This window comes from Catharus ustulatus, chromosome 7, assembly GCF_009819885.2.
Source record: "Catharus ustulatus isolate bCatUst1 chromosome 7, bCatUst1.pri.v2, whole genome shotgun sequence".
NCBI lineage: Eukaryota > Metazoa > Chordata > Aves > Passeriformes > Turdidae > Catharus > Catharus ustulatus.
The window spans coordinates 18,751,963-18,779,639 of record NC_046227.1 but is presented as its reverse complement, the minus strand read 5'-3'; the positions used below and the strand labels follow the sequence as shown (position 1 = coordinate 18,779,639).

At 37.3% G+C, this 27,677-nt stretch overlaps 1 protein-coding gene across 6 annotated transcripts in view; it reads left to right on the top strand.

Moving 5' to 3' along the window:
* Nucleotides 1-27,677, top strand: part of MYO3B (myosin IIIB) — a 220,684-nt gene that overhangs the window by 55,187 nt on the left and 137,820 nt on the right. For all 6 annotated transcript variants that reach the window (XM_033065215.1, XM_033065218.1, XM_033065217.1 and 3 more), the window contains one exon: nt 18,102-18,167. In XM_033065215.1, coding sequence (XP_032921106.1) covers nt 18,102-18,167 — 66 coding nt within the window. The remainder of the gene's footprint in view (nt 1-18,101; nt 18,168-27,677) is intronic.

Below are 27,677 nucleotides of genomic sequence, written 5' to 3'. Positions count from 1 at the left end.
ATGTTAAATAGCCAGGAGTGGAATTGAATTGAGCTTGCGAGTAGTCGTTGAATGGTACAGTTCTCCACCTGCACTGTACAGCTCTTGGGAGTACTTCTTAGTTTGAATTTACTGATGCTTGACTGCTTCAACAGGATCAATCCACCTCCTCCTCCATCACAACTTGAGCTTTATGGTAGTTTGTACACAGGCAGTATCTTCATACTTTCTGTGCCGCCATACACTCACCTTTTATGTTGGTAAATAAACTCTGAAGAAGTTCTTCAAGAGTACTCAATTACTGTCATTTTTAAGGCATGATCATGTCAAGAGAGAGAATAGACAGTAGAATGTAACTTCAGTAGATAGAGTGACTGTGGGACAGCCATTGCACCTTCACCTTGCTTTGTTGTATCTATATGAGACATCTGGTGTACTGCAGGTAGTTTCAGCCATCTGAACAGGTAAGATCCATTGAGAGGATATTTTAAATACTAACATTTTCTAACACAGCCTTTCATATTGCAGCTTCTCATATTCCAACTTTTCTGTAATTTTGCCATCTGCATTGGTGTTGGCATGATCCTGATATATAATGTAGCATACACTTTTACTGCTGTTGCTTGAAATGGTGAAGAAACACAAGTGTGTGCTGTAGGACAATAAAGCTGAGAATTAATTGCTTTTGTAAAACAACATCCAAAAGAATTAATACAATTTTAGTTACTTAATGTGAAATGTTTAAAGTAATTAAAAGAACTGAAAATAATCTTATGGTAAATAATTTGACATTAGGAATCGAAGTTTCAGAGCATGATGTTGGTTATTTCTGAATAGAAATGTGAAGTGCAGTTACAGCAGTGTGACTAAAGTACTTCAGAAGACCAGATTCTGCCTATGGTTACAGGTAGGGCATTGTGATGTCTGTAAAAGCTGTGTTTAATTGTCTGAGGAATATGCTGAATTTTACACAATATTGTATTGTCTCAGGAATGAACTGGCTTTTATACAATATTTTATTGTCTGATACATTGGCTTTCCAGTATTTTGTGATTGTATTTTTACAAAAAATTCCAACTACTAAAAATGTAAGGTGAGATGTCACATTTAGTCAGCAGAACTAAATGTCTTGGGATTCTCTTTAGTTGGTGTATGAGTAGCAAAGCAGTTCAAGAATAGTCTATCTCTAGGTGAAAAAAGAGATGGGTCTGTGACTAGGCATTGGAAAGACCACTACTAAATCTTCAGGAGGTTACAGACTTTTCATACAATCTTGAATCAGTGAAATATGACTAGATTTTCAGTTTATGTCCCCAGAAGTGTTGTTGGCTAGCTAGTGGGATTTCCAAGAAGTGCTTTGTGTTTTATTTTTGTTATAATGCTTTAAATCTCCATCCTGTGCTTGATTGTTTTCCAAAAAGCTCAGGATCACTGGTTTCACAGCAAGTGAAGCATTGATGTGTTTTTGAAAATGTCAGAAAATGTGTATGCTTGGCTGTATTTCCTTCCATAGAATCACAGAATGGTTGTGATTGGAAGAGCTGTCTGGAGGTCATTTTGTCCAACCATCCTGGTCAATCTGAGTTATCTGTAGCAGATTGCCCAGGACAGTCCATACATCTTTGAGTATCTGCAAGGATGGAGACTCCACAACTTGTCTGGGCAACCTGTGCCAGTTCTCAATCATCCTTACAGTGAAAAAAGGTTTCCTGATGTTCAGGTTGAATCTTCTGTGTGCTGTCACTGGGCACCACCAAAAAGAGCCTGGGTCAGTTTTCTTTACGCTCTCCCTTCATGTATTTCTGTATTGATAATACCCATTTTGGGCTTTCTCTTTCCTGTGCTAAAAAGTCACGCCTGTCTCAACCTTTCCTCATGTGAGAGGTGCTCCAGTCCCCTAATCAATCTTGGTGATACTTGCTGGACTGTCTCCAGTAGCTTTGTGCCTCCCTGATACTGGGGAGGCCAGAACTGGACACAGGGCTCTGCACATGGCCTCAGCAGGGCTGGTAGAAAGGAAGAGTCGCCTGTCTCAGCCTGCTGCCCACACCCCTCCTAGTGAAGCCCAGGATACCACCAGCCTTCATTACCATAAGGGCACAGTGCTGGCTCGTGTTCACCTTGGTGTCCTCTGGAACCCCCAGTGCAAGGCTGCTTTCCTGGTGGTCATCCCCCAGAAAATATTGGTGTAGGGCTCTGCACTGCTTTTGCTGAACTTCTGAGGTTCCTGTTGGCTGGATCTCCACCCTATTGAGGCTCCTTCCCTTTGGATGGCAGCACAACCCTGTGGTGCATCAGCCATTCCTCACAGGTTGGAAACATGAACAAACTTGCTGAGGGTCCACTCTGCCTCATCATTAATGAAGATGTTGAATGGGACTGGACCGTTTTTACCCCTGCACTACACCTCTGGTGGTGGATGTAGGTGTTGGTCTGATTCAGCAGTACATGGTTTAAGTCCATGGGCAAACAGTTTTGTGCTATGAGGACTAGGTGTTTTAGTAGTGTTAGTTTAGTTAGTCACTTGGTCTCAGAGTGGGCAGCAGTGTCAAAACGCTTCAGGGCAAATGCTCTGCCCTTATAAGGATGTACAGGACTTACTCATAACTAATTAATTCCTAACAGATATATGAATTGATGAAAAGTCAGAAGCATCCTTGGGTTTGAATATCAGATTCAAATAGATTTGTACCAGGGTTTAGCAGAGTAATGAGTAGTTTGTAGCACTGTTACTTTCCTTATATCATCTTTATTTAAAAAGCAGAGAGCTATTTCTAAGACTGTTCCAAGTATGCATCTATATGCATCTTTTAAGTCTGGCAGTAGATCTAGAGATTGAAGTGTATGCAGTTAACAGCAATATCATAGCAAAATGGGGTCTGTTTTCCATTTACTTTATGACATTTTAATATATTTTAGAAAGTGGTAGAATATTATAAGTATTTTTATATAACATAAGACAATAGGGAATCAGCCCTAAAATTAAATCATCTTGGTGCAATTTCCTTCCTTTGTTTCCTTTAACTGTTCAGTTATCACATAACTTATCTACACCTGCCTGTTTCTCATTGATTTTTTTGTTTGTCTTCCTTTTTGTAAGTAATTTACAGATAGAATTTGATTTTGCAAATGTACTCTTTGTTCATATGTATTCATAGCTTAATTTCAGCAAGTAATTGTAATTTGTGCTCTGTGGCTTGCTGCTGAATAGTCTGTTGTAAGCCTTTACTGTTTCAGCTGTTAAGGAGGACTTTGCCTGCACAGTATGTTTCTAATTTTTGATTCATTGAGAGTCTCTCCTCCAACCGGCTTTCTCATGAATAGAAGGGTACTGTTTTATAGGTATATTCTCTGGTGCTTATTTAAACTGGTTTTTAGGTATATTATTTAATGCTTATTTAAAACAGACTGTTTCACCAAACATTTCCTGCCAGTATAGTTGTTGCTAGAACACAGAAGAGCTAAAATGTATGCAGCTGAAATGAATTCATCAGGAAACTTGAATAATTGTGAAAATAAACATGCTCAGCTCTCAACCATTTTCTGAGCAAATAAAAAAGAATCACTTCTGATGCTCTGTTACTCTCCATGCTGCACTCAACTGCCTCTGAACCCTAGGTAGAAGCTGAGATGCCTCACAGATGTTTTTAGTGACTACATATGCAGTTAATTTTGTGCATTAAATGCACATAAACTGTTTTAGTCATCCAGTTTCTAAAGTAAATTATTACTTTTCAAAATCCATTGCATAAGTAATAACAGACTGCTAAGATACTGTGAATGCCATTTTGTTTTGCTCTAGTGGAAAATTTCTTGCTGACAAGGTCAAGCCTTGCAGTCTGAGAGCAGTCATGTGATGAAAGGCACATCCAGCAGGAGGAGAGGTGGGAGATGGACATCTACTGTTGTCTCCTTCAGAAGTGAGGATTTGAAATATGGTTTAGTTAGATTTAGGGAATAGCTAACCTACCAAGTATTGCTTTTATTATTGTAGTCTAAAATGATGTTGGTTTTAGTGTGCCTTCAGAGCTGCTCTCTGTTTCTGACAGGACTACAGTAATTAACAGCATTGTTAGTTGTCTTTTGGCAGTAATACTATCAGCATAATCCTTACACAAAATGCATACTGATTTTTAAGGAAATTCATGCTATGATGCACAGGAAACTAGAGGTCGCAATGGAGAAGATGTAGACTGGCTGCTCTTTATTTCTAGTGCAGCAAAATACTTGTGCTCTGCATTTAAAATGAGTTTGAAGATTTTGAGAAAATCTCACAATGGTTAACAACCAATTTTCCACAATTTGCTCCAGAGAATAGCTTCCTTTCACGTAGATAGCTCACATGTAATATTACTTTGCCCTAAGACATTTAATGTTTGAGTATTATTATATGATTGATTAATATATTTTGCTATAGAGATAGATTCTTAGGATGAAAATAATTAAGATAATCTAGGAGTCAAGTTGCTCAGTAAAGAACTAGGTAGCTATATTTTCAACATATAAGCCTGCATCATTACCAGAGGTTGCTGAGAGGCTGCTGATACCTTAATAGATAAGGTTTAGATAGATTACCTGCAGTACTAAACAATTTACTGGGAACAGAAAATGGGCTTCCAATGCAGTCTAAAATGAAACATCACAATTATTTGAGGTACTCTGTAACCTTGGAAACAATTGGGAGCAGTGACATCAGCAACAATTATGTGCTATTTTGTCTTCAGTTTATCACCAAGGTAACCAGAGCAGGTTTCCCTGCTTGAAATTTTAAGAATGTCGTGGTCTGGTATTAAGTGAACATTCATGAAGCAGACTACTTAGCATCTGTTAAAATTGCATTCTGCTTCCCTTTTAAAATGATCCTTCAGGATTTAAATTGTGTAAACCCCAATGTTTGTTTGGGTTTTTTCCTTTTCCCCTCTCCTTTTTTTCAATAAAACAACTACAGGCAAATGACCCCTTAGTTACTGTGCTAAATTCTCTAAATACTGGAAAGAAGGAAAATTTATTTTCAATTCCTTTTTGAGGGCTCCAAATACCAAGATACCAAGCATTGCAACTGCACACAAAGGCTGCAGATGGCACAGTGCTATTTTTGGGCATTTGATTTACCCACAGAGGACACATGATGTTTCCATACCGAACTTCCTTGAGGGGAGCTCTGCATTAAAGTCTAGTTTCAGAAGAGCCTTGTATTCAGTGCTGTCAGAGGAAAATGCTGGATGATTAATTCCCTTAGACTTTCTGGCTATCAAAACATTTGTAATCGGCCTACCTTACCCTGTGCTTGTGCCACATGATAACCATCTTCATGCTTAGTCCAGAGAGGTGTTTGGTTTTTTGCAGTGGATTTGGAAAAGAAGATGTTTGAATTAAAGTTTTGTTGCATGGTAGAAAAACCTGTACTTCCCTTTTTAATTGCAGGGCTGTTGATGTACAGGCAACTTGCCATACTTGTGCCTTGGAAATACAAGTTAGAACTTGTTGTTTGAAGGAAACTAATAAAATTCTGTTCTGGTTTGTAGTGCAGTCCTAAAGAAGGGGTTCCAAAATAAACTTTATAACCTATGGTTAATATTGGAGTTCAGTAGCCCACATAATATATAATGAATTGAGCTGAGTAAATTGAATTGGATTTTTGCGTGAAAAAAATATAATCACATTGTTTGGTATTGCAGAGTGAATAAGAAAACTTGTACATTTCACACTTCCAGAGACTGTCATGGGATGTAATTTAAAAACAGTCGCTTTTTTCTGTTCAAAATAGAATATTGATGTTCATATTTATAAAGGAATTAATTCACTGGCTGATAGAAGCAGAAGAAAAAGAAAGTGGACTTTTTATGCATTAGCCACATTCTAGCAAGTTTGTAATTTTCCTTAGGATCGTAATGATTGTTATTTTTTTGTAATAAGAAGTCACCAAATGCCTATGTGCTTTGCTCTCTAAGGTAATTTTCAGAAATATGCAATAAAAAGTAATCACACTATTTGCAAACATATTTGGTGAAAAGGAGCTGCGGTTTGAACGGTATTGATTTGCTTGTTGCAGTTACCAGTTTGATTAATGTTAAGATTTTATACAGTATATTTAATCATTACTGATGATTAGTTCAGTAATAATGCACTACACATATCTGCACATTTACTATTAACAATTAGTAGCTTTTATTTCTTTCCTATCAGCAATATAGTCATAAGTTAGAACTCATAAAAATTTTAAAGAAATATTTATTGGAGTAGGCATTGGTTATAAATCTTTATAACTGCAGTATTCGGGGAGTTAATAATTATTTCAGTGGGTTTATTTCATGATCATGAAACACCGTTTAGATTTCTGTTGTGCTACGACTTCTCCCAAGAGTTCCTACAGGAGGTGCAAGTTTTCACAACTGTCCTAAGGCCAAGGAAAAACTCCCAGGCAAGACCCTAGATACATTCTCTGCAGAGGCCACGTTTCACATATGAATAAACTGAAATGTATTCAGATTAAACGACTTCACAGTGCTAGGTTCACAAATGTTACAATGCTGTTTGAAGAAATAGTAAACAGGGAATGGAGAAAGGAAAAAGAAGAGGGGGAAAGTGGTAAATAATTATGAAGGCCTGGTGAAATGGCCTGTAAGTTGGTTCTGTGCTAAGGTTCAGTATTTATATATGGCTAAATGAGATCTTGGGAGTGTAGAGATACAAAGCAATGACCATGTTCAAGGGCTGGGTTTCGTAGTGCTGACTTTAATGATAACTAAAGAGTCCTTACTAAAAATTGGCTGAAAATTAATTTGGAGTGTGAAGACTTGAGAAATTAAGGCCTTGAGAAACCTGAGCTGAACTCGTAGATTATCCTGCTTTGAGCAGGAGGTTGGAGTTAGAGACCTTCTGAGGTCCTTTCCAGCCTGTGCTTGTCTGTGCTGTGGGGAGAAAATGGTCACTTCACCCATATAGGGGTTTTAGGAGGAACTCAAGTAGTAAACAGGATAGTTTACTTAATTACCCAATCTGAATAAACAGTTACTGGATTAATTTGTCTAGTGTTGTTAGGAACCCTTAAAAATTTGCATTGAAAGCATACAGGTATAAAGGTATAAAAGTTTTGAAGACTGAAAAAAACCTGGTAAGCTTTTCAAAACCAAGTGAATTTTCCAAGGTAGCTGTAATTATTTTTACAATGGTCCATAGTTGCTTTATTGTAAAAATGTCATGATTTTTATGTGTATCCAAAAAAAAAGTTGGAGGCAACTTGAACATGGTCCTCCTTATCTCTAAAATATAAGATCTCTGAGGTATAAGATCTTAGAGACTGGCATTTTAATCTACTTGGCAGATGAATGTTGAGATCCCATGAATGAAAGCTGTATTTACAAAAAAACAAAAAAATAAGGTATGTCTGTGGAAAGAGAGGAAGCAACTCGTGCTTTTGCAAAGGGAGCACTCACTGTTCTTTCTGAACAAACCTTTCTTCAGTAGCTTGGAGAGTGACAGGGGAAAAGAACATTTCTCCTTTTGAGTGGGCTTGTTGTCTCTGCCTTGGCATCCAGCACCACAGTCTCTGAGAGCATTAGGGAAAAAATCATAGTAACATCTTTCATCTTTCTACCTGGTTGACTAAAGTGATTGGCTAAATTAGCTAAAATGTAACTGCTAGGTTTCTTCATTCTCAGTATAGCTATATCAGACTTCCTCTTATCAGACTGTTCACTTATTAGCACAAGTGCCAGATAAAGATGTTTTGAATTACAATAAGGTAGATTCCTTGGGCAAGTTGATGATCAATGATCTGTTGCCAGCTCACAAACATGTCACACTTGTACAGCAGGCAGCATCTGCTTGAACTGTCTGGGGACACAAAAAGAACAGAAAACATCTATATATTGCAACAAACAGAGATCTGACTTGAAGAAAGTATGTTTTTTCTTTTTTGTTTAGCCAGTCTGTGTATTATTTAAAGTTGAGTGCTCATATCATGTTAACAAGTATGTAATCACCTTAGTTACTCATAATTAATTACTGAGAGGAAATTCAGGAAGGAAGGAAGAATTTTGTTCCATATTATACCCTCTATTTTTATTGTAGGTGTATTTTTACTTCTCTGTCCTAGTTTTGCCTTTGGGGATTTTGGTTTGCTTGTCTTCATCATCTTTTTTGTCTCTCATTTTCACTTTTTACTCTTCTCACTTTCTTAGTACTTTGATATAATTCCCAGTTTTGGCATTGTCTTTCCTTCCCATCTTCAAAATGTCCTTGTCCTATGTCTGTCATTTACCATTGCTTCTTTCAGTTCTTCATTTTCTCTGAGTTTTTAAACTGATCCAGGATATCCTTCTTTTCAGAGCTTACCACAGAATATTCAGCATGAGGTGTGGGTTAAACCTTACATTAAAAGAAAAAAATCATTCCTCTTGATCTTCGTGTGTTCCATGATATTTTAATATATCAGCTCTGTAGTGTTTTTTTTGGTCTTTTATTGCATTACTAATTGCTTTGCTGCACATTACGTTCATCATTGTTGGTTCTTACCTTAAAGGTGTTATAACTACCTTTATCCTTTCCTAGATTCCCTAGCTTATGTGAGTCAGTATTTTTCCCAAAATATTTTCCATTGCCTGTCCAACTGTTTCAAGGAACACATGAGTTTTATGTTACTGTCTTTCTAGGTTTATTGGGATACAGTCTTACTGTATTATAGTTGTTTAGTTCTAGATAAAAGAGGGTTTATTTGAGTTGCGGTCATGGGACCTTTTTGGTAATGCATAAATTTTTCATGTTTCTCATAGTATTTTTATTATTCACCCCAGTTATAATCTACAGGTATTCGTAAGCCATGTGGAGTTTTTTTAGAAAAACAAACAAAAATGTAACTATTTTAGAATAAAGCTTGTTGGATGGAATAGGAGAGGGAACAAATGAATATTATTCCATGTACAACCCTCTTGCTCAGAAGGCATATTACCTTAAATCATAATTCCTTTTTTAAAAAATGGTACTCTTACACATCTTGTACATTTCTTTAGGTTTCAGCATTTATTCAGTCTATTGCTTCAGAATATTTATAATGATCCTCTGAGTGGTCCATTGGAAATATGCTGCCATTAACTAATGTATTCCCTCCGCAAGTGTTTATTTCTGAACTAGACTGGCAGTGCTATCGGGACAATACCAGTTCATACAATACTAAGCTGAAAAACATAAGTAAAGTTTCAGTCATAACATACAAAGAAGGTGTAATCCTTATTTCCTTCGAAAGTGCAGGGTTTAAGTGCTTGCTTGTGCTGCGTCTAATGGTTGAATTGCGTGTTCAGTACTAGCCACATCAATCATGTGGTAATGAACTTCTTTTATGGGATTACTGTAAGGTTTGTTTTTATTTCTGTAGAGCCTTAAATAAGAAAATGCTTATCTTTGTGAAATGGAAGGATAAGGTGTCTTCCTCTTTGAAAATAAGAGCTAAATTAAACAAAGAAATTAAGGTAAAGAAGCAAAAGTGGAAAAACCACTTGTGATATTGTGATGCAAGTTCCCCTTTTCATAGGAGTAATGTCGTGAAAATATTTTGTTCTTGATGGAAAGAAGGCCCCAAAAAGCAGATCTCAGTGAATTGAAAAATCTCAGATGTCCTGTGTTATATTGAGTCCAGGGCAATATGGAGCCTAATGGCAGAGTCGCCGTGGTATGACAGGGCTATTGCTCTGCTTTGCCCTCCTGGGCAGAAGAGAGATCTCAGCAGGAGCACAGGACTGTGGTATACTGTTCCATGTCAGACTCCAAATGGTCTAGTTCTTCCCCTGGCAATCTTCCTGTGCTTAATAGAAACAGTTTGTAGCATCCCTCTGTGTCCTTCTTGAGCCAACTTTTAGCTTTCCTAGAGTGGATCTCCTTCACTGGGCAGTGCTTTCAGGCAGGTCTCCTAATCAGGCCTCTTAAACTGGCTAATGTACATGGGAATGTGAACCACGCACAATTCAGGAATTGTCCTTAGAAATTTCTCTGGCAGGTTTTTGCTTTCAGATATAAAAAGATATTTTACTTCCCCATAAATTTCTACAAATATGCTTTGTAATTGCAGTATTTTAATATTCCAGCTACAGAAGTGTAGTGTCTAGACACTACCATATGTATTTCAGTCAGGCACAGTAGTATCGCTGTCCTATTTTCATTTCTTGGCAACTGACATTCTACTGCTTTGCAAATTCACAGAGCAATGATTTTAATAGAAAAGCAAAATACTATGCTGCACTAAAGGTGAGAACTGGTTATAACTAAAAATTGTTACTGTTACTTCCCCTGTTTCAATTGCTCTTAATTTGCTTGTGCCTCTTTAACTCTCTGAAACTTCTGTGAATAAATGAGATAACAAAGCATAATTATAAGTCAATTATGTTAAATTTTTGGTTGGAAACTTGACCACTGGAATGCAAAACTGTATGTTTTCACCTCTATCCAAAAATATTTCTGAAATGAAACAGTTGTTTCTGTCTTAGTAAAGCCAGAAACTGAAACTGGAAACTGAAGAATAAATGACAGAAATAAATGATGCCTTGTCAGGTTCTGAAAAAGGCTAATGGAACCTTGCAACTGCCAAATCTGACTGAAACCAGTGGCCTGTGAATTGCAATGTTCAAGGGAAAAAGTCAAAGATAATCCAGATGTTCCCAAGGAGAACACTTTGCAATACTTTATCCATTTCCTTTCTGTTTGTATGGACTAAAAAAATTACATAACTGAGATTTGCTTTAATACGTTTTCTGAACGTTATTATTTGACCTTCAAGATAATTTAGTGTGCTTAGCACACTAATTCTGTCTGTACTGATTACCTTAAAGGTGGCATTTATCAGAATACCACTTTGAATCAGATTGTTCACGTGATGGAGGTTTCTTAGAAAGCTTCTTTCAACAGTGTGTTTATAGTACTCCTGAAGCACGTCTCTTTTGGCAATCCATGAAGTGAATCTTGACAATCAAAAGGAGATTGTGCATAGTTCTGGAGCTGGCTACCTTTTACTATTTATTTTTGCTCATTATTTTTCTGCCTGATGAGCTATTATAAGCAGGAGACTGTGAACAAATCTTGATATAATTGTGCTTTAAAAAACTAGTTGGTATTTTGTTCATTGGTGTGTTTGAATTTATTTTCAGCTGAGCCCATATTTCATTGTTAATCTGCTATGTCACCTACTTAGTGGCAGCAAAATTAAGTCATGTAAAAACATGAGCAAAAAGAGGGAAATGTGTATTTGTGTGTTATAGATTACGTAACCATCATTCTCTTCTGAGAAAGAGGGAAAACAGGTATCCAGTTTGGTTTTTACTAGATCAGGAGGCTGTATTAAAAAAAAATCCCAAAGCCAGAAAGGTGGATTACTACTCTTGACCTTTCCAGGTAATTAGAATCCTGCAGTCTGTTTAACTTTCAGTTCAATATAAATTCATCATATGCTGTTGGATTGAGTCCAGACTTCTGAAACAGTGGAAAATTCCAGTGAAGAGGGAATATCAGATAACTCTGTTTCTGTAATTAAAAGATAGTAAAATACTTAAGCAAGAAGAATATTTTTGTTTCAGTAATGAGGCAGCAATGTCTTGTGTTCTGCTTGCGCTTAACCAATTCTTTTCCCTCAGTAGATTTTGGTCTTTGTTTAAAGCAGCATAGCCTTGTTAGAATTAAGGTGCTTACACATTATTTGAATAGATCTATGCCTTTAATAATTTGAATTGAGAAGTTGTTGAATTTGTATGTTCACACTTTTAGTGTTTAGAATTTAACTTTAGAGTTAGATATTTACAGAAGAAAGAATCTTCAGAGAAAAGGGAGGGGGAGAGTGGGAAAGAAGATGACACTTAGAAGTTTAGAAGCAAATCAGGTACTAGTGAAAAGGTGTCTGGAGAGCAAACTTGACAAGAGGATACTCCTACTTCCCCCTTTCCTCCAATCTTTCCCTCGGATGGACTGTATCTTCAATTTTCACAGAATAAAGTTCATTTTACCAGTGTTTCCTAGGGGCTCAGGAAAGAAACATTACTGGAAAACTGTCCAGTCTATTGAGGACCTCTGATTGCTGTCTGTTAATGGTTTTTCAAGCTGGCAGAGATGAAATAACAAATAGAAATCTGAGGGCAGTCAAAAGAGACTTCAGCGCCTTGAGACAATTGGTTGAAGGATCAGGAGCACAGGTCGTGATTTTGTCAATTCTGTCAGTACCAAGGAATAATATTGATAGGAACAGACAAATCCATCAGGTCAGTGCATGGCTCTGAGGCTGGTATAATTGGAAAAATTGAGGTTTTTGACCATAGAATGATTTGTTCAATATCTGGTCTATTGTCACCTGAGGGGATATGCCTTTCTCAAAGGGGAAAAAGAACTCTAGCACAGGAGCTAGCAAGGGCTCATTGGCTGAACTTCAGCTTGGAAGAGGGAAAAGGAAAATATCAGGCTTGCTAGTGATGAGTACTGGGGCGGTGTTCCAAAGCATGAGAAAATGAATAATCATGGGATGCCTCAATCTGCTTCATGAGATATTGGCTACAAAGTACAACCTGGTACCTTTCTAGACCAGTGCACACAGCAGAAGGAACAAACAGGACCTTGAAGCTTTGACCCAGTCCTAGATATTTGATGTCACTGGCGTAATTGAAACCTGGTGGGCCAATTCCTCTGACTGGAGTGCCCTGTTGCACAGTTACAGGCTCTTAAGGAGGAAAAGGCAAGTTGGAAGACACGGGGAATGAGGTGGCATTGTATGTAATGGAAAGGGCTAGAAGGTATGGAACTCACAGCTGAGAGCCTCTAAATAAGAATCAAGGGACAAACAAATAATGCAGATGCCATCATGGGAGTCTGTTGTAGACCTCCTGCAAACAGGACAGGAGAGAGGTCTACAGGCTGAGGGGAGACCTCACTGCAGCCTTCAACACTGGTGCAAGGGATTGGGGAGGGGCAGGTACCAATCTCTTCACTCTCATGACCAGTGACAGGACCAGAGAAAAAGATACGAAATTCAGTCAGGTGAGGTTTAGGTTGGATATCAGAAAAAGGTTTTTCACTCAGAGGGTTATTGAGCAGTGCAACAGGCTCCCCAGGGCAGTGGTCACAACAACAAACCTGACAGAGTTCAAGAAGCATCTGGACAATACTTTTGGGTATGGTGTAATTCTTGGGGATGTCCTGTGTAGGACCAGGAGTTGGACTCAATGATCCTGATGGGTCCCTTCCAACTCAGTGTATTCTATGATTACATATAGTTAGAGTACATATGATTATAGAGTATATTTTGCCCCAATCCCTTGCTTCTGATATAGCTTCCAGATTTGTTGCAAATCCTGTCTTCATTCTGATTTCCTGGTCTTGTGAGCCAGTTGCTGCTGTGGTTCCCAGCCATGGAGGCTCCATGTAACAGCATGGTGATATCTTTCCACTGACCTGAAAAGCAGCTTCAAAGGCCTGCTTCTATATACACAGGTGATTTTGTACTGATTCTCCACTTCTGCAAGTGTCTGCAGTTTCTATCTTAACTTCACAGAGCTGATAACAGTACACTGCTTCCTGCTGAGTGGACTTTGGTGAAATATATTGATGGAAATCAGTTGAACTTCAGTGGACTTTAGTAGGAGATAGATGAATGGGTGAGTGTTTAGGGTCTGAATTTTTCTTTCAGATCAGTGGGCACCTCTTATTGATTGGAATGGGACACAAACCAAGTGTAACAGGAAATCTTCTGAGCCCTTTTGAGAATTAAGTGGTTATTTTTGGAGAATTACACAAAGTGGGGAGTCCTGCTCTGGAGTGGCAGGACCTTAAGCTTGTATGAGAATTTATGAGGTATTAATTATTGTCAATTATTAACATTTTTTAATAAAAATAATTATTTTCCTGTAACCTTTTGTAAGAAAATCTTATTATTATGTGTGGTGGAATTTTGTCCTTTTTCTTTGGCTGTTTCACTTAGTGTTTTGACATATGCCTGAAAAGTGTATTTACATATTAAAACCAGATATGTACAAACCTAGGAAACTGTCGCCAGAACTACAGTCTCTTCAGTCTTATAGAAGAATAGTTCACAACATGCTTGTGGGGTGTGGTGGTTGTCAGAGCCTGTACATGGTGACAGGTGTTGGCTGTTCATCTGCTAATTTCTCATTAGAAACAATATGGGAGGTTGATCAGTGCAGTTTGGTAATTGGAGGCACTGTCGTGATTTCTGTTGGTAAAATATATTATGATGTTTACTGAAGTAGTTAAAAAATGTTTTCTGTTTTTAAGATTTTTTCATAAATGATAATATTTGTTTTCTCATTACCAACAAATATATATTATCCATGATCTGTAATTAGGTTCACAGTTTAATGTAAAGGATGAGTGGTGCTCACTGGACTGCATCATTGGCCTTACTGTGGTAAAATGACCAATTTTGCCTCAGCAGCTGTGACTTTGAAGGCAGTGACTTTGGAGGCAGTTTGAATGATGGGAACACATAAAGCTCTACAGATTAAAATATTTCCAGCATACAACTGTGTGTGTATCAGTCAGAATTCAGCAGCAGTTCTTGCTTGATAAGCTTGCTAATGTCTTCTTGTCCTTAGAAGGAACATTGTTTCCCTGTATGGGTGTCTTGTACATCTCAACCCAACATTCTTTGCTGAAGCCAAACTCCCAGTGAAAAACAGCTTTAGTATGACCATGGAAAGCACTGGATACAAGGATGGAAAAACTACTCACAAGGGCAATGCATTTGCCTAAGGAAATAGAGCATGTAGTTCTGTGACTAATTATGAATTATAGAAAGAACCAAAAGAAAAAAGACAAAGTTGGGAAATAAATGGTTGATTACTCATCTTTCATCAAAAGAGGACATTTTCAAAAGACAAACCCAATTATAGCTGCTTTTCCCAATAATATCCCTATCTACTTCTCAGAATTGCCATCAAATATAATGGGAAATAAGACTATATTGTGCTTCAGCTTCTTATAGATGTGACAGAGATGATAGAAAGATTGCATGCAGTGTTCTAATTTTGTATGAAAAAGGTAGAGTAAGTTATGTCAGCAGGTTAACAAGAAGTAGCTTTTTAGTTTTTTGATTAATGTGTTTTGTGAGTGCTGCAGAAATAGCCAGGTGTTGGCAAAATGCAATGGTGTTGGCTGGTGCAAGTACACAAAAGCCACAGAACTCAATATAATGAAATTAACACAGTCTGGAATCCAAAATGGCCCTGCTTTAAACTTTGAGGTGAAGTGATCAGGCCAGTGTTGTTTCTCTGTGGTTTACCATCTGATGATGCATATGTGTTGGTTTACCATTTTCCTTTAGTGAGATATGATTCAGGACATGAATGACAGGTACCTTAATGGATTATTAACTTCAAACTGCAAAAGACCAGGTGTGCTTATGAAACAATTTAGAGTTACCTTTGTATATCTGCTTTTTCCTGTTACCCTAGAACTTAAGAGTCTTTACTGTAGAAGTCCCCCTCTGGAGGTGCCATGGAAGCAGTGGTGTTTTCTGCTGTCAGCATGAAACAGTTTCTAGTGTCTTAGGCAAAGTGAAGGTAGGAAGCTGATGCTTTTATACCTCTTTCTGGAAATCATTTTTTCACATGATGCCAGAAAAGGATGGACTGATTTTTTTACTTTGTAGTTAAGGTAATAATTTTTACCAAGGGGAACCAATGTAATTTACAGGTGCTAATGAATTAAGGTTCTGGTTTTGTTTATCAACTCAATTTTGCAGATGGGGTATCTGAAACATCTGTTTATAATGGTTTACTGCAAAAGCACTAAGAATAACACAGTATCTTCTATAAACAAATACAGAAATATCAAGCTCAATCTAATATCTGTAGAGTTACTACTTCGTTGTTTTGACTTGGGTCAGCCAAAGAGAGTAGCTATCAGTGAGACCTTAGTAGTTAAGTAATTCATTCTTTATGGCTAAAAAGATAACTCTCTCCATTAATCATTAACCTGCAAATGACAAACTGTATTTCCTGAATGACATGTACTCTGCTGATCTGTTCTTTCATTATGAAACCCCACCTGTTTCCATCATAACATCTGCAACTCATGTAAAATATTTCTGTGTCTTTTTTCAGAAAGTTCTTTGTGAGATTGTTAACAAAGCCTCCAAACCATATGCTTTTTGTCAGCACCGTTGTTACCATCTGGAAAGCCTTTTGGAACACTGTGAAAAGAGAAGACAAAATTGCATATTTCATTAATAGTAATTCGGCTTTTGAAAAAGCAAATTACATTGCAATAAAATTCAAAACTTCCCTGTAAATATTCAGTAAACAGTGCTAGTATAATTCTAAAAGGAAATACAGTGTACTTCACAGTACAGTACAAGCTGGTTGTTCATCAGAAGTCAAAATGTCAGCTAGAGTACCATTCCTGCAATGTAAAGACTGAAACATACACTAACCCCAGCTGGCTGTTTCTTAAAGCTGTTTGCAGTGGTCACATATGTGGGATGTCTGGGCTGATAACCATTTTTATTATAGACAAAGATATTTTTAAAGTTTACCTTTCTTTGATATAGGATTTTTTTTTTCTAGAAGTATACCTAGAAATAGTCGTCGTCTTTTTTTTGTTAATGCTTTTAAAAAAGATCAGGTTCTGTGATGTGCATGAACATACGAGTCTGGTAAAGGGGAGACAACCATGAAATGTTATTCATTGAATAATCACCAGTCATATATTTTTTCCTTAATAATAAATTTGCTAAGTAATACACATTTGAAACATTCTGGATTTCTTCACTTCATGAAGAAAAGTGTATTCCCTTAGTCTTCTGAAGCAAAAGAGAAAGGTAATGAGATAGTAATTTCAGCAAACTTGTCATCCTGCAGTGTAATTTGATGACTATGTTTGTTTTGAAAAGATGCAGATGAACAAAATGGTCCATCTATTACAAAGCCACATTGCAATTTTTTTCAAACCAATTTGCTTGCATTTTTTAGAGTAATTGTTCAATGGAACTCATTTTTCAGTGAATGTGCATGAAAAACTCGTAACTATTGAGCAAATGAGAGCTAATTTATGTTGCTTATGCTGTTTTCCTTTTCATTTTGTGAGACATTTCCAAGCAGTGTTATTCTGTGGAATGTGGCCACAGTATAAATGACATGATTTGTGCCACAATCCAGAATATTATTGTGTGTTTCTGTTGTAGAATAAGTCTTATTGTGATTGTTTTTCCCTGCCAATATGTAACTCTCAAATGCAGCAAAAGATAAATCATTAAGGTTTCGTAAAACACCTCTGTAAGGTTAATCTTAAAATGTTAAATTAAGCTTCAGTACTTAGCAAATCTTAAGCTGCAGAGGAAACCTCTGGAGGATAACATGGTATAATATAATATATGATTTTATGAATAATTCCTATTGTAAGTTCGTCCTCCTAAGTTCGAGCCTCTTAAAATTCGGTTCACTTAATATGACCTATAGATCTTGCTTTGTATGTTTATGTAATTAAATTGTAACAGTAAAAATTAGGAAGGTAAGGAATTTTATGTTGACTACCATGGAACTTATCAGAGTTGAAAAATTAGTTTTACAAAGGCTGTCTTACTATTTAATATAAAAATTCTGTCTACTAGATGTCAGTTTAAAAATAACATCTGTTTTTTAGCAGTTTTATAGTTTACAGTGTCATCCAAACTGAATGTGGATTGAAACCCAGAGTGAAAATCCTACAGGTTTTTCTTATCCATACTTTAAAAGTTTTGATCAGAATAAGTGATTTTGGGCAAAGGGTTAAAGTTATTTTATGGCTAGGTTAATATTGCATTTTCGGTCAAGCTGAATTGAAAGGGAAATGTTGGGAATACACCATGAGCTGTACTGATCACCAGCTTCAAAGGTATTGACATAAAAGGAGAAGGGCATGAAAAGAGAGCTGTCAGTGAATAAGCAACAGCAAGAAAAAAACAACAGGCACCTTAAGGTGTCACACAGACAATTTGGCTATTATTTTCGCAATTATCATTTTCTCCCTGGTGGAACCAGGAGCAACTTTGATGACTATCTGTGAGATAACATTAACATTTTAAAACTCAAATCTTTGTTTTTCAGAAACCCTCTGTGAGATAACATTAACATTTTAAAACTCAAATCTTTGTTTTTCAGAAACCCTCCACCTACTTTGCTACATCCTGAAAAATGGTGCAGAGGATTCAACCATTTCATTTCACAGTGAGTTTTTTTCCTTTTACAAACAGCTTATTCAGCAAGACCTATTTGTGCCAATCTGAAAACAGAATTTTCTTATGGAGTTACTGCTTTTGCAGGTTTTTGACTACAGTTTTCTTTTCATAGATTCTAGACAATGCCTCGATATTTGAAAGCTTCATAGCACAGTTTGATCTTATGTAATTTTATTCATTTGAGTGTCTGTTAATTTTGATGGACCTGGAACAGATTTATAAAATACACCTGATTTCCTTGATGGTTTTCCATTGAAATTTTTTGTTGAAGAGACAAAAGGATTAGTGAAAATGACTGCTGATTAATTTAAAATAAGAATTTGAAAGGCAAGAAAGAAAATAATTGCCTTTTTTCTACTTTAGTAAGGTTCAGTAGGCTGTGTGTATATATATTTATTTATTTACTTTTATATGTATTTAATTGAGCACCAATAGTAGTGAGAGCATGATGAATGGAGCTGTCACCAAACTAAAATATGCTTTTGCTTTACTTTTTTCTTTTTACGGTGATACTAGGAAATCACAGTTACGTAGCTGCTAGTATTGTATTCAGAAACTTTTTTGCAAATTTTGAGTGATTTTTAGTATTCTTCAATATTTCATTGGAACGATTTACAGCCCAAATTGTGTAATGTGAGGAGTACTATTATAATACCACTTGTCAGTACTGAATTTTCAAGATAGGTTTGTAAATATGCACACATACATTTTGAATCTTGTGTTCCATGTGTATGCAGTTATTTGCAGAGTACAATATCCTGATACTTTTTTCAATTTGTGTAGTAAAGTCTTTCCATTTGAGAAGTTAAAAATAAAAATACTAATACATATTTTATTAGTAATCTGTGAGAAATACTGTTATTTACTACACTGATCTTTCACCAGACAGAAAGGTGAGATAAGTGGTGTTTGACCTACAGAGAAAGGACATTATTACTATTGCTCCAATGTAACTCAGAACCTCTCCAGTGTAGGTAGCAGAAATACATTCCTCTAGGGCAGATTGATCCAGGTTCTGGTTCTCTATAATGCATGTCCTTGTTTACACAACAGTGTACCCTGGGACCTATGGCAGGTTCAGTGTTTAAGTACAAGGTTCACCAAGTGGTGGATGAACTACACTCTAATATAAAAAAACATTGGTTGCATTGTATTTAGAGGCTGTAGTCTGTATTTTGGGGGACCAGCACTAGTGGATTATATTCCACTTGTGCTTTAGAAAGTCACTACACCTGGTAAATAATACTGCATTCCTGTCTCAGGAATGCTGTGCATTAACCTTCAGCATTGTTATATAAGTTTTTCCTTCATGGTATCTTTCCTTTTAGAAGTCCCTGCTGGGCTTGAGAACAGTGCAAAAACTCAGTTAAACGTTTCTTAGCATTTGTTCAGTCCTTTAGTTCCGCGTGCATTGTTCATAAAACAAGTCAGATGTTAATACTTTATGGCTAAACTTGTTTTTAATCTTGTCCTTTGAGTTTTTTTATATATTGAAATTGTATTATTTTAATCATATGAATTATTATTTACTTTTGCTTAATTACTCCCTCATCATCAACCTTTGCAGGTTCTCAAATCTTGCTTTTCATTTTTACAGTGGTGTGCTCAATGAAGTAAGGACATATATGCTCATATACAATTCTCTTAACATGGAGAAATACAACAGTTGTAATAAATACCCTATGTTATAGCTGCCTGGAAGAGAATTCTGACGTTTTCTCTGACATTGTTGTGTTCTTGGGCATGTGCTAGTAAAGTTGTTAGGATACAGAGGTTACAAGATGTTTTTATGGAGGCTTAGATTTACATTAGTGGTTTTTCTAGAAAAATTTAGATAATGAAACATTGGATCATACAACTGCAAACCTTTCAGCCATTACTGATAATTGGCTCATTTATATGCATTAGTTATGCATTTGTTGATGCTCGCCTTCTGACAGCCTAGTTATGATAAATTAAAAGCAGTGATTGTATAAATTCCATACTGCCTTTTATCCATATGTTAGGACCTTGCCTGATGTTTCTGTCACCCTTGTGATGAGTGGTTAGCTTTTGAATAATTTCATTATCTACCTCCTCCTTGATGCTAACATCATTTGCATAACAAGCTTATCTATTCAAGTTGCAGGCCAGGGCTGTGGACTGACCAAAACTGAGCATGTAGCTTTGGCTAACCTTTTAATTTCAGTTTGGTTTATGCAGTAATTTTGTTTATGCCAATGTTGCGAAGCCTGGCCACTGTAGCTTTCTTTCACCCCATTTTGCCATCCCTTGAAATGCCATTGTCCCGAGAAGCATTTTTTGTAAGTGGTCTCTAACTTATTACACGATTTATATCATGCCTGAGCTGGAAGTTTCATTGCTGGTAAATCTTAAACTGCTAAAATAGTGATCATAAATTTTTTAGGAATGAAGTCTGTATTTTTGCCTATGATACTATTGCCCCAAGAGATTTTGTAGCAGCATTTTATTCAGATGCAATGTTTACAAAATCTGAACGAAGAGTGTCAAGATGGTTTTTAGCTTGGTGAATCTATGTTTCTGTTCCCAGCTCTGCTGACCTTGAGTTGAGATGAAGACTGTGTTTTTCTCATAAGATTTTTTTCAATGAAGATAGTAAATCTGAGTTAGATATTTTGTTTTTAAAAAATACAGAGAAAACACAATTTCAGCTTTCATCTCTGGCAACAACCTAATTTTGTATTTGGTGTCTGCTAGGACACAGGCAGCACATACATGCTTTATTGACATAAGATCAGTAAAGTTCTATGGTATGTGTATTCATCTGAACTACTGTGATTGTGTATGAAAAATTTGGCTCTCCATTCATAATGTCAGAAATAATTAATTATATTTATTTTATCTATATATCAATAGGATTTCTACCATTTCTGTAATACTATGTAAACTACCACAGCAGTAACAAATAATTTTCTTGCACTTTAAAGCTTGACAGATCTCAAGGGATAAGTAAGAGAGTTAATATGTTCTTGTAGCAGAAGAATGCAATAACTTTTATTTATATTACATCACAAAATGGCAATTTCAATTAAAATAAGAAGTGGTATCTCCAGAGACAGACATTCTTCTTTAAAATTTATTTAACCAATAATCATTGGTTAAATAAAATAAAATTGGTTAGATTAGTTATTATGGTTCTTTGAATTAATTAGTCATTCTTAAGCTGGAGGGAATTAATGAATTAAGAAATTCAGGAAGTAATAAAGTCAAAATGTGAACTTAAGGATTTATGGTCACATGTATCATCAGAATGTAACTTTTAGGAATGGCATTGCAAATAGAGTGCAAAGATAAGTTTTTGTTCTGATAAACTCACTTTTTTGTATTCTATTTAAACATGGCTTAGCAAACTGAATTTCATATTGATGAGTCTACGTTCAGAGTTATTCAGTTAATAGATCATCTAAATTATAAAGGTTTTAAGTGGACCATTTATATTTAACTACTCTGAATGCAGATAAAGTTTTTTCACAATCTAAGTAATTGTTTAGTGACATTCTGTTCATGTTACATAAAGAACATTTTACTGTTTCTTTCACTGAGAACATGATATGCATTTGACATAACTTATTAACTTCACAGTGTCTGGAAAGGCAGAGGTTTGCAAATGTCAGAAAGATACAGATTGCAATGTGTAAGGTTATCACCAAGTCTGTACATTTCTGCATTTCATTCATTGATGCAGATTCTCAGAATCTGTCTACAGATGACCTTGAAATACTAAATTATAATACGTGACGAAAGATCTCTGCCAATTTTGAACTTTGCATGAGACATATGTATTTATACAGAGGAATGGACATATAAAATGAATACAGTTATCTTCGGCTTTCAAATGAGTAGTTGTAGTAAAAATCCTACCTCAAATCAGCTGCATACTATAGTGTCAAACTGGGATAGGTAACTAAGGAAGAAAATCTGGTACACATACAAAACATACTCTTTCTAATAAAAAGCTTCAGTTGTACAAGGTTCTGGAGGATTTTTGTTTTTCTGGGCCTTCCAGACAGACCAAAGAAACAGAGCAGACCAATTCCTGGTAAAAGGCTATTCAAATTCATCATACAATTAGTAAATGTATTTGGTGGTTTTGAAATGCTCCCTAGAGTTATTCTGATTGTATTTCTGTTGTCACTGGTAAAATTTCAAAGATTTCAACTTGAGCAACTGTCGACCCATGCTAAAGAGCTGCAAGAGGTGCCACTCTGTAGAGTTTCTGTTGTTTGTTCTGTAAACCATGTATATGAGCCAAAATGAAGTGTACTGTTTACTCAGCCCAATTAAGGCTGGGAAATCTGTTGTAAGTTTTGAAGATTTAGAAGAGGTAAAGGTATTTACTATACCTAATTTTACAATTCCAGTGCGATAGAATCTTTGTTACATTTCATATGTATGCTCTAAATTATACTATATGGTCCTTGATGTTGAACATTAAACCGAAAGAAGATTTATTAAGAAAGCTGGTGATGGTGACATTTCAGGTTTTGAGTATTTGTCTCATTCTTAGGGAGGATTAGTAATTTACAGCATTTGCTACCAAAAGGCAGATCAATAATGTTATAAATGTGTTCTGACCATCAAAATTTATACCATGCATGTGACGATTAAATTCTTTGTCATAAATTCAGTCTTTCATCCTGATACCTGATTGTAGCAGAATGAACAGTAAAATCTTTATTATTTATAATGGGATGCTGTACAAGACAGGAGACCTATTTAACCTACACACATATCCCTAGTGCCCAGTATTTGCTTTTTGCAAAGGGACAGCTATATATAGTCCTGAAGATAAGGTTATTGCTGTACTTTGAGTCCTGCTGAATTAGGACTGAAAACAGAAATGCTGTTGGCAAAGCTGTCATAGTTTTTTAGTTCACTTTTGTAAATTAGTGACTGCAGCAGTGGGGGTTGGGCAGGCCTGCAAGTGGAAAGCAGGAAAGTGTCAGAGCAGCAGGCACATTCCTACATCTCATTACAGATGTAGTTCATGAAATGTCTTCTCCACATCTTGGCTGCAACCTGACCAGTGCCTGCCACAGCCACTTGTGGTACAAAGGTAGAAGGAACACTCAGTTACTGAGCATTTTAACCAGCTAAAAAAAACCCACAGAGATTGTTATTTTTCCTTCCTTGACTGGAAGGTTTCTGACCTAATGTATCTGACCTAGATGATTCTCCTTGTCAGTGTCTGTCCTTCTGTTTCTCTAAGCAGGGGAATCAACCAATTTGAGGTCATGGTCTTGATTTCATTAATCTTGCATTGTGAAGCAGCCTTGTGATGTAAGTATTCAGATAAGTATGTGGAGTAAAATAAAGTCTCAGAACCTAGAGACCTCTTTCTCCCTGCTTAGGAGAGAATGCTCCCTCCTTTCAAGAGGATATGACCTTACTCTTCCTCTTCTTCCTCTTGGAAATTTCCCCTCTAGAACCTCAGCTCAGCCACTCTAAAACATTTATATCTTTGGGGGCAGTCTGGTAACTATTTTCTGGACCTGGGACAAGAGGATCTTAGCACTTCAGGATGTCCTGGAGTCTGGCTGAAGACCCTGGAAAGCTCTTTTATCCTAGTAGCAGAGTCCTGGAAAGGTTCCTCACTGCTAGACAGCAGGTTCTTGTGCAAGGAGCAAATATGTGGAGGGCAGGGGAGAATGGTCTAGAGCTGTGAGAGGAGCAGGTGATGGGGAAAGAAGCCTGATGAGGCAGGGTGTGGCAGGGAGAGAGGGACCAGAGGAGTGGCATTGAGGACCCTAGCTAACAGATAAGTTAAACAGCACAGAGACTTTATATCGCTGTCAACCATAGGCTGTTGTGTGAATTCCCCAACTGTAATACTGACTTGATACACAGTCATAATTTCTTCCAAATATTAACCTATGTATCTTCTGTGCATGTAGATATTAAATAGTTGCTTGATGTCTGGTTGGATATTAGGGTTATGAGACAGAATGAGTTCCAGCAATGTACTTCTAGCAGATAAGAAATGATCAGAAAATGTAGCATTTACAAATGTAATAATTGAAAAAAAACAAAATACTGGCGATAAATCATAATGTAACTAAGATATGAGAGTGGCAGCTGCTTGATTTCTTTCTTTTTAAAGAAAGTACTTGGGGTCAAATAGATCATAATAGATCTAATGAAAGAGAATTTCTGAAAGAAAGAGCTGCTGCTGCTCTACTTACGTTTGGCAGCAATGAGTGAGTGACGTTAGTAATTATTTTTCTATTTCTGAACACACAGGAGACTTAGACCACCACTGCAGTTCTTATGAAATCTGTTTCTTTCCATTTATTCATTAGTAAATATTAGCTCATGAATGCTGATAAATATCTCTCCTTTTCAGCCATCTGATTCGCTACTTGTGACATGGCTGTTTACATTGTCGAGACCCAGCAATTCCAACAATGTTATCATCCGAGTGCAAGCAGCCGGTGAATTTTTAGAGGCTGTCTCAGATGGACCTATGTGGATGGGAGGCTGCTCTTATCCTCTGCTAATAAATGCTTCATCTTTGCTTGTAATTGTGGCAGAATGGAAATGGTGCTTAGGAGCCTGGCAGTGAGATTGCAGCAAATGGCTGCAACCTATGTTTAATGTAGTGACGCTAATGAATTCTGAGAATTAATTTTCAGCTAAGAAAGCATGATGGAAGATACTAGAATTTCCAATTAGATAATGGATTGACTTTTGTCAAGGCAAACATACTGTTTTTATTTCTTGTTCAATCTCTACTCACTTAGCTTTTCTATTATTTTAGATCCAAAAAAATCACAGACTAAATGTGATACTTTCATCATACCTTATTTGAAACCCATTTTGTAGTAGATTTGCTAGTCAATTCGCTCAGTTCAAACTAATGCACCACGTTTTTCTTTTTTCTTTTTTTTTTTTAATTTCCACAAGCTAAACAATTTGGCTGAATTTGCAGGTGCAGCACATTTACTGGTTTCATGAATAATTGCAGTGTGATTGATGTTTGACGGTGCCTGAGCTAACTGTCCAAACTGATCTTAAATGAATGCTCAGATGAGAAGCTGAAGATATTTTAGTTTTCTTTTTTCCTCAGAAACAAATCCTTCATTATTAGGGCTTTTAAATGTTGTTTTTCCCTTGTACAATGCACACAATGATTTCAGAATATTTTGTGATGAGTGAAATTGTAAAACTGTTTTGTTAATGTACTTTTTCAAATGTTAACATTACTGAATTTTTGTTTATTACTTCTTGGCGTTTTTTTTAATGGCGTATGTTAGATACATCTTCTAATTTACTGGCAAATTTTGACTCAGACACTCATATAATTAACTTTTCCACACATTATAATTCTATGTCAGAGTGCAGATCAGTGGAAAACTTTGTGATAATCCTCACCTTTGTGCAGGCTTTAGCATTGTAAGAGCTAATACTCTATATTTTTTTTTTTCTAAAGAGCATTATAGTGTCAATACTGCTTCCAGTAGGATGTCAATGACACTTTATTGAACACCTGCAGTGACACTGGCAGTCTGATGCATCATTTTTCATTAGCACTTAGGTGGTGGCCCGAGAATTTTTATTTTATAGATGATGTTGACTAAGAACAGCAGCAGCAGCAGGCATTCATGTTGCACTAAAAGCACCACAGTTGGACTGACAGTGTGTAGAAGCAGAATATTAATAGGCCTTTTCTACACAGAGAGGAATAAGGACAAAGGAATATGCACTGAGAAACATAAAGGCTATGTTTTCAGTGTCACATGATGGCTTTCCATCCTACATTGCATCACAGCATGCCTAGTGAGACATCAAATTGTCACTGAATACTTGAGTACAGACTGAGCCCTCAGTACTTACAGTGACTGAGCTGCAAGCAGTTTACTGCATTTGAAATACAGTAAGGATTAATTTCTAGAAATGACCATGTCAGAACTTCTGCTGTTTAGAGACAAAGGAGAGTGTGTGCCTTACACACTTAAGTTCCGTATGGCCTACCTGGTCTTTGTGCTGCTGTGTTTTTAAAAGTGCTGCAAACTTGCCGTGTGACTTGATGTCTTAAACTGATTCCAGTGGAAATGTTCATTCTCCTGTCAGTCTCTTTCCTGAAGCTGAAGTACTCACACATGAAGTTACAGACAAGAACTTAAGCACCTCTCCCTCACCCTTGCACAGCTGTTAGTTACAGTAATTTCACAAATACAAGCCGCAGCAATTTGACAAAAATTTTGGTGGAAACCCGGAAGTGCAACTAATGCTCGGGGGCAGCTAATATGTGAATAATTTTCTGACATTTACAACCCCAGACGTGCCAGCCAGGGCGCCGAGCCAAGCACCTGCCAGTAAAAGCCGGCATTTCGCGATTGTTACAAAGCGTTACTCTGTTGCCCTGGCTCCCTGCAGGCAGCACGGGGGGCGAGGAGAGAGGCAGGAGAGCTCTCTTCTTCCCTCCTCTGCTGCAGCCCGGGGGAGAGACGGGGGGACCCTGCACTGCCATTGCCGCGGCTCGGGAAGGAGGGAGGGAGCCCTCGCCGCCATTGCCGCGGCTTGGGGAGGAGGGAGAGGGCTCTGCCCCCGCCCTCCACCACCGTGGCGGGAGCAGGGGGTGCTCCGTGTCCGGCCGGCGCCGCGGCGTGTGCGGGGCGCACTCTCCGTGCCCGGCCGGCGCCACGGCGAGAGCGGGGCCGGGGCGAGCGAACCCAGAGGCGGCGGCCAGTCCTGAGCAGCACCACCAAGCTGGGCCACCTGGCCCCGTCAGCAGCCCCTAGTGGGCCGAGCCTGCACAGCCTTTGTTGAGCCAGTAAACCCCCCGCCATGCCGCGGTTCTGTTAGTATTTGGCAACTTTGTTGCACGCGGGTCCTCGCTGCGAATGACAGAGCGGCTTATATTCAGGTGCGGCTTATTTATGGACAAAGAACGAAATATTTGCCAACACCCAGAGATGCGTCTTATACTCAGTGCAGCTTGTATTCGTGAATTTACTGTACTAGCTCTCTGCTTTATTGTGTCATCTCATTAACCATCTGAGGGGACTCTGTTCTTCCCATGCAGACACAAACTTGGCACAACAGGAGATGTGCTCATTCTGAGCTTGGAACAGAATATTTGATCACAGAATCATGTTGATGTGTCTGGTGTCATTAACTTAGTCATCTTGCAATTTAACAAAGTTTTGGTTGTGTTTCAAGCATAATCCTCCATGAGCACAGACTGCAGCAATATCCTACTACCAGAAAATGAAGGCTGCATTTGGATGAAAAAGTAGATAAACATCGATTGTTGCAAAAGTGAAGCACACAAAGTGAATAGTCAATGGAGGATTGGTGGGATTATGAAACAGAATCAAAGAATCTCCAAGATCATTTCCTTCACAGAATTTACCTGTGCTCATTAAAACATTGCCAGACCTAAAAAGCTCACATTTCAGGCATGCAAGAGAGAAGCTAAGAACTTTCTTCTCCAAAATGTCTGTTCTTGTTGAGCTTCCACAATGAATGCAGTATC